Raw genomic sequence first — 8947 nt, forward strand, 5'->3', positions numbered from 1 at the left:
ATTTTCTAAATTCTAATTAAGTGAAGTAATATGTCTGAACAATAAGAAAGTGATATGTAAATAATTTTTTTTTATGGTGGAAACTCAGGTGCAGTCGACTTCACGTGAAGTTGATAGTTGAGAGCTGTTAGATGGTTTGACTGATTTGACTAATTTTTCATCTAACGACTCTCAACTATCAACTTCACATGAAGTTGACTGCACCTGAGTTTTCACATTTTTTTATATACTCAAATTCAGTTTTATTTGTAAAAAAAAAAATAAGTGAATTAAAATTTGACTAAATGATAAAAATACAATTTTAAGATTTTTTTAAATTTAATTTCACATATCCGTCCCATGCTCATTGCTCCACCATATTATATTCTTCCCTCAAAAATTTTTTTTTTACTCCAACTCATCCTACCATTCACCTTTAAATTTTATTCCACAAAGTAAAGGAAAACTTAAAAGATTTGATTCATAGTAAAAGTTAAAAATTAAAAAATAAAAAATTTATTCCACCAAGTATATATATGTACGGAAGCAAGCAAATTAAAAATGCTGAAATAATTGGCCGTACCTGGCTGTATGTACAATCATTTTTTGTTTAGCTAACAAGCGATAAGGAAGGGACACAAATTGTTATTGTTATTGTATGTTGTACCTTGCATTATTATTTTATAGAATAAGGAGAAACAATACATATGACATTGGCAACAAGACAAGAGACCTATATACATTTATCAAGCAACAATAATTGTTTGAGAGTAGCAAATTAATTAAAGTAAATAATTCAGAGTGACTGAAGGGATTATATATCAAAACCAAAAACTTTGCAATTTAGGTATATGGTCAAAATCAAATAAAAGACATATAATTACACATGTATACAATAATTATATATATATATATAATTATATAATATTATATCAATAAAAATAACTATTTTTTATATTAATTATATAAATAATTATTCAAAAAAATAAATATAATTATACGGTTATATAAAATATTTTATACCATCAGTGTATCAAAATTAAACTCTAACCATATAAAATATTATCTACTTGATTCCATATCGCTATCTCATTGCGCCTTGTATTATGGTCAATTATTTGTTTATTTATGTTTTCTTTTTCTAAAACCTTCTCGGTGATTCTAATATATAATTATTATATTATAGTGTTGATCCAGAAATAATTGGTCTGAAAAAAAGTCAACACGGATGAACATACGATAGTATATAATATTGTAAATTTGTAATTACTAATGAAATGCATTTTTTTTTTTTTTTGTTACACACACATATAGTTGATGGTGGACCCAATAAATGGTGGTTCTAGTAAAGTTGTCATCTTGTGGCAATTGTAGCTCCCAAGAGCTTAAAAAATATAATACAAGAAAAGTGGATATTTAAAAAAAAAAATTGATTATAAGACTAAAATATGACATTTCAAATGTTAATAATAATTAATTGGAACAAAATTGTGACATTAGAAACTAATTAGTACTTTATCTTATAAATAATTAATTATAGTTGGTTCTCTTATCAACACCCCCATTACATGTAGTGATTATTTTTATCAGATAATGAAAAATTAGGGGTATATTAACAAAGGAAACGATAATATTGAATTTCTTTCTTATAAACGACTAAGGTATGACTTAAAAGCTTGTTTGGGTTTGTGAAAAGTTTTTGAATTTTGACTTTTAGTGCTTTCGTTTTTAGAATTTTATTTAAAAATAAAATAAAATCATTTTTTATTTTCTATAATAAAAATAGGTAATTTCTAAGCAATTCTTTCGTAAATAAAGAATAAAATATCTTTTATAATTTGTTCAATGGTTATCGAAAAAAATTCAATTGTATTATCATGATTAACATTAATCATTTCAAATAATAAATTTTGTTTAACAATATGTTCACAGTTCACACTAATTTCAATATAAAAAAAAAGATTCTGCTAAGGAGATAATGGACTATTTGTACAATGTGTATAATGGGCTATTGAATTATAAAATGAACATCTCCTATACTATCTAGAATAACTATCCGAGTACTAGTGATAATAAACATCTTCTCAAAAACTTAAACTAATTTTGAAATTCACCGTGATGAGAAAAAGTAACACTAATGATTATATCTCTAATATTCTCTAAATCTCTATTGTACATATTATATAAATATTCTATTGGCTTCTCATACTTTTCCTAAAAAAAATCAAATTAATTAACAATATCACCCACACAAGACACAACCACAGTACTTTCAAAAAATAAAAGGGAGGGGGAATAAAAGTACAAGAAAATGGTTTGAGTGGCATCTCCACCCCTTAACGGAGGTGGTGGAAACTTAGGTGCAGTCGATTTTACGTGAAGTTAATAGTTGAGAATCGTTAAATAAAAATTTAGTCAAATCAGTCAAATCATCTACCAACGCTTAGCTATCAACTTCAAGTGAAGTCGACTGAACCTGAGCTTTTACCAATCAAAGTACATATATAGAAGGAAAATAAAATTACAAGACTCTAACTGGCTTGCATGTGACTCTCATGGCCATGGCCATGGGACCTCTCTCATTTATTTACACTTTACAGTAACAAACATATATCATAAATTATTATTATAATTAAATAATCATAAGCCTGAAACCACTGAACATTGCTGCCACCATTAATTCTTTAGTTTGCCATGCCGGCCCATGTGACTGTTCCTTTTATTTTGATGGCGGCCGGAATATAATGTGTCCCACAACCCCCAATCATCACCTTTTCATGCTCCAACTAGTTTGTTTCAACTACCATTTCAATTTAATCAAACAACCATATATACATACTTTGATGCTATCAACTAAATACATCAAAATGTGGATTCTTTTTGTTATATTATTTATTTACAGTTACTACATTTTAATCATAAATATTTTAAGTTATGCATATTTCTACACATAATGACACTGAAAATCAGAAAAATTAAAATATAATTATAATCATATAATTATTATTATTTGATTAATAATGAATTGAATATTTTTCCTAGAGCAGGTGTTTGTGTCATGATTTATGCACAACAATCCCTCTATGACAATTTTTTTTTTGCCAGTAACATTCTTAATTATAATCCCTCCCTCCCCAGAAAAAAAAAATATTGAAATTGAAATTGAAATAAGGTGGAAACTCAGATGCAGTCGACTTCACGTGAAGTTGATAGTTGAATCAATCAAACCATCTAACAGCTCTCAGCTATCAACTTCATGTGAAGTCGACTGCACCTGGTTTTCACCTTAAAATAAAGAGTATATGAAATAAGTTACTATATGCCTCCACCATTCAGAAACTTCCTTATCTTGTCTCATTATTATTCAACTGTGTCCACTGATGAAACTTTATTTGTCACAATCTGATAACGGTTCAATCCTTCTTCTTCTTCTCCAACACTATCTTCTTCTTCTTCTTCAACACCATCATCATCGTACTCTTCTTCTTCTTCTTCTTCATTTGATTCATTATTGTTGTCCTTGTTGGATTCAGGTGGTGGCCTCCATTGTTGCTCAGGCTGAACCATCAAAGGCTCCATATTATTCTGGAAACTTCCAAAGGAGGTGTTGTTGCTAATCTTGTCTTTGTAAAGAGCTTCAAGCTCATGAAAATAGGGACAAGTCTTGCTATCTTCACGCCTTTGCTTGTTACTCTCCTTCACTTTCTTGAAGTACTTGTTTATATTCTCCCATTTCTCTTTGCATCTCTTCGCACTTCGGTTGTACCCTAATCTCTGCATTCCACCTGATATATCCTCCCATAATGGAGCTTTTGGTCCATTCTCCATGTACTTTGAATCAAGACTTGTTCTTAGCCTTATCAATGCATGAACTTCACCCTTTGGCCACCTTGAAGACGAAGAACAACTCATTCTTTCAACTATTTCTCTACTACTACTATTCTTTGCCTTAATTGTTTGTTGTTTCTGTATCTGTGTCTGTGTCTGTGGTGATTGTGTTTCGTGGCCGGATAACTTGTGCAAAAGAGCGATAACAGCTGCATCTTTGGCTGCAGCTGTTGACCTCTCTTGCACAAGTACGTCGTGTTCATTGGCGATTCTTGACATCTCTTGCAACCTCCAAGCTTCTTCTTGTGCTACTCTTTCTCTTTCCCTTCTATCTATGGCTTCCAAGAACCTATTTTGCATCTCCTCTTGCTTTGCAAGGACTTGCCTAGTCAGCTTCCTGAAGTAGTCCTTCCATTTCCTCTTCTTCTTGTACCTCTCTTCCAACCCTTCATCTGAAGCTGTTGACGACGATGGTGACGACGATGGTGATGAAAAAAGGTTCATGCTGTTGTTATTAGGAAAGGAATGTGGTGCAAAAGTAGTACTACTTATGTTGTTGGTTGTGACTGCTGCAGTCACAGTTGTTGACGGCAGTGCCGAAGAATTTACTAAAGTAGGGTTTGTTGGCAAAAGAGGTTGTGATGATTTTGGAGGAGGGTGTGTATTATTGAATTGATTGTGATTCTCAAGTGCTTGTAATTGATCAAAGAACTTGTAGGTTTTTCCTTCAGATTTTCCAGTTCTACCTTCTTTGGTTCTCTTGTGATACTTATACACATTCTCAAATTTTTCTTTGCATTTCTTTGCACTTCTCTTGTATCCAATTTCTCCTAATTTCCTGCATTATTATAATATTTGTATCACAAATATCTTTAGCCTTGGATTTTTGAGCCATACAAGAATTAAATTAAGTAAGAATATAAATAATTCAGCAATTATATATATTATATATTTAATTACTTATCTCAAAAAACAAAGTCTAATTGACTAGAAGGAATAAGCATTTGTGGTTCATAACTGATATGGGGTGTAACATATATATAAGACAAAAGATCAAAGAAATGAAACTATATATGAACATTGAAATATGAAATATCCAAGATAATGAGAAGAAGAATAGAGAAAATTGATCAAAAACAGTGAACCATATAATTTCAACCATACATCAATGCATTATATAGTCTTATCCTTATTGCGGTTATTAGATGGACATAAACGGCTCTCATAAAAACAAAATTCAATTAATTACAATTATTTGGATCTTCAAAATGAAATACATGGAAAAACAAAAAATATTGATAATTGAATTCTATAGTGTTAGTAATAATAATAATAATAATAAAAAAAATTAAGATCGAAGCTGCAATGAAATGATGTTGCAAATCTAGACCAACAATAGTTCATAGATCTCCATGCATGATCTATATATATAGTTCATTCAAAAGTCAAAAACCAAAACTAATTTCAAAAGAGAAAGAAGAGTAGAAGAGAAAGATGAACCGACAAAAAAAAAATAATAGTAATAATAATAATAATAACAATAATATTAATATTTGTTTACTAAGAATTATATATATTATGCTTTTATATACCTTGAAACTTCTTCCCATAGTGGACCTTTGAGAGTTGAATCACGAAACACTGAATCCATATCTGACCTTATCTTTAAGAGAGCCAAAGTTTCTTGCCGTGGCCACCGGTTTCCACCAAAGCTCATCTTATCGCCGCCGTCGTCGCGACCACCACCACCACCTTCTTCTTCTTCTCTTCCCTTATTATTACTATTATTCTCTTCACTTGAATTTGTTGCATTCACTACTTCTTCTTCTTCTTCTTCCATACCAACCACCACTTCACCACCACCACCCTTGACACCATCTTCATCCGGTGCCGCCACCGCCGTAACCGCCATAACTGGCTTATTATTGATGAGAGAGAGGATTGATGAGTCCTCAAGCTGCATATAGCTATATAGAGAAAAAATAATAATAATAATAATAATTAGAAGAGAGAGGGTGAATACTCTAAAGGCTTTTTATGCGCATGGAGTATGCTTATTGAGGGTAATAATTTTTTTTTATTTTTTTTTGGGTTGGGATCTTTCTGTCTATTTCATCATAGAAAATTAGACATTAATTGAGCTCAAGCAACTTTCTTCCCGTGTGATGTAAATTATAAGGTGAAAACTCAGGTGAACTCGGCTTCATGTGAAGTTGATATTTGAGAGTCGTTAGATAAAAATTTAGTCAAATCAATTAAATCATCTAACGGCTCTCAGGTATCAACTTCACGTGAAGTCGACAGGTATCAACTTCACGTGAAGTCGATTGCACGTGAGTTTTCACCAAATTATAATATACTTTTTAATATTTTTTTCATTAATTGTTAGGCTATAGAATCTTCTATTTTTTAAATATTATTTATTTATTTATTTGTGTTTTGTTCTTGTTTGATTGAAAATGAAAGACAAGCAAGAGTTACTTTGGCTTTCTATGTGTGTCTCGTACGTAAAGAATATAAGGTAAAAAATAAAAAATAAATAATCCATTTTAAGGAAAATTATGATAAGGGAGAAATAATTTTTGTTATTTTATTATATTTGGGAAAATTAAAATAATTGAAGAGTTGTTGTAGTGGGAACAGAGTGTAGATAGCGACGATGAAGATAATAAGTTGGCCCATTTGCTTGTTGGGGGATTTTGGATTTCAGTGACCGTTTGGCAAATTGGGATTATTGTTAGGCAAAAATTTAGGTGCAGTCGATTTCACGTGAAGTTGATATCTGAGAGTCGTTAGATGAAAATTTAGTCAAATCAGTCAAATTATCTAACGGCTCTCAAGTATCAACTTCACGTGAAGTCGAATACACCTGAATTTCTACTTTATTGCTATGTATTTTTTTTTTTTACTAAATTAATCCTTTTAAAAAGAATAATATCATTGACCTTAATTAATCATGGAATAATCTAGTCATAGCGGCATATAAACATACACCAACTCTACCTATACTAAAATCAATTATTAATATAAAATATATATTAAAAATAAATTAAATAATATATATTTATATATAAATATATAATAATTAATTTTTAATAATTAATTATAATATACAAACAATATTTTTGATATACATGTTATCAAACAGTAATAATTCAAGTGGCAATCATCAGAAAAAAAGAGATTAATTTAATTTTAATTGTAGCCAAATTTACTTTCTCAATTAATATTCAAGAATAAAATTAGGATTTTTTTTCTCTAAAATTATACAGATAAAACCAAATTAAATTCAAAGAATTTTAATGGCTGTTGAAAATGGCACTACAAAACTTAAATTTGAAATATTTTGAAGTTAAATATATTGAGTATAACATTTTATATTATTATTCTTTAATTTATACACACTCACACTTGACCAAAAATTTTTAGTTACAAATTTTTTGGTTAAAAATAATGATATAATATAACAATATATACATATATAGTCAAATTCAGAGATAATACTAATAATAATATGAAAGGGAAAAAACTTTTTTTTTTTTTACTTCACATTAATTGTTAAGTCAATTACAAACTGTCAAAGAAATCTGGCAGTTTTTTTTTTTTTTTGTAATAAATTGAAAGAAATTAATTAAGGTAATCATGCAACCACGTGGGCAGCTTCACTTAGATCACAATTTTGACGAAGTTTGAGTCTGAAGTTTGGTTAAGAAAAGTAATAACTTTAACCCAATTTGTTGATAATGATGAATTAATTGATGATTTTTTTTAGTTAGATAGATATAGGTCGCTATGTGTAAAGCAAAGACCATTTATGAAGTGGAAGTAACCGGTGGAAAATTCAGTTAGCCACGACCTAACATAATAAATAGAATGAATATTTTGATGGCAAAAAACAATCTTCTAAAAACTTCTAACTTTTCTTCACATATATGATTTATTTGCCAATTATTTTTTGCGATGGTGTATGTGATTATATATAGATAGATTTATTGAGTCAATATTCCTATTTTTTTTCTCTGTAAATAAATAAATAAATTAGTTTATTTTGTTATCTCTACTTTTTTGAATTGAAGAGTTTCCATTAATTTCCAATGACCCCACAACGTGCTTCAACGTGGTGGACTTTACGATCCAATAGTATTATATATGGCTTTTACTAAAGAAAAGAATATTATATGACTTCAATAGTATTATTACCCTCATAAATTAATTACCTCCTTTTCCTTTTTTTTTTTTAAATTCTCTCCTTTATTTCTTACTATCAAATAATATCACTAGTCCTTATATATAAGTGCAACGAATAATTTTGTTAGTAATGTTATTCAACAACATTTAATTTTTACATTCAAATTGTTAAATTAGAATGGATGGGATATTATAAAAAAATGCGTAAATAATATATAATTTTATTTTATAAATCAAGAAATAATCTATCACTAAAAAAGAAAAAGTTTATTATATAATTTATTATAACGGAATCTCACCAACTACCGCCACCAAATTCTGTTATAAAATAATGAAGATAAACGTTGAACGAAAGTTAATTTCTCCAATTGAGTGATCAAGAACAAGAGGTGTTAAATAATAAATATTAATATCTTTCTGTTATTTTTTTTTTTACATTTAAAATTTAATTTATTAGTCAAAGACAAATTATATATGGATACAATAATTTAAGAATGCATAAATAAATACACATATATAGACCAGAAAAATTAAATAAATCATAAAATTAATAATAATTAATGAGATAAAGCAAATAAATAATGTACATATCTAAACAAACTAATTATATATAAATATTACGGGAGATGCTTCTATAAAGACGTGTAAAACGTCTTTTTGTAAAGACGCTTATGTGTCATATTATTATTGGGCGTATTAATGAACTAGTTATTTTTGAATTTCTTAACAAATTAGAATAAAATTGATTTTTTTTATAACAATAATAATAAATTCAATTTCTTTTTGGGGATCTAATTGTACTTTTAAATTTTTAGATATTTAAATGTCTGCAAAATAAAAAGCCAGAGATATATTTATCTTTTTTTCAAAAAAATTAAAGATATTTGATTTAGATTGTGTAATTCGATCAGATCAAACCGGATCTAATAATTATAATACAAACGATTGGATT

The 8947-nt window shown here is 28.5% G+C and overlaps 1 protein-coding gene across 1 annotated transcript; it reads right to left on the reverse strand.

The window, feature by feature from the left end:
* Positions 1–2962: 2962 nt before the first annotated feature.
* Positions 2963–6526, reverse strand: LOC112751921 (trihelix transcription factor DF1). The gene is made up of 2 exons (XM_025801251.3): positions 5400–6526; positions 2963–4645 (listed from the first exon to the last, which is right to left on the reverse strand). Exons 1-2 carry the CDS (start codon positions 5768–5770, stop codon positions 3340–3342), a joined length of 1677 nt encoding a protein of 558 aa, XP_025657036.2. The 5' UTR covers positions 5771–6526; the 3' UTR covers positions 2963–3339.
* Positions 6527–8947: the final 2421 nt, after the last annotated feature.

The sequence above is a fragment of the Arachis hypogaea genome, chromosome 15 (assembly GCF_003086295.3).
Source record: "Arachis hypogaea cultivar Tifrunner chromosome 15, arahy.Tifrunner.gnm2.J5K5, whole genome shotgun sequence".
In the NCBI taxonomy this organism is placed as follows: Eukaryota; Viridiplantae; Streptophyta; class Magnoliopsida; order Fabales; family Fabaceae; genus Arachis; species Arachis hypogaea.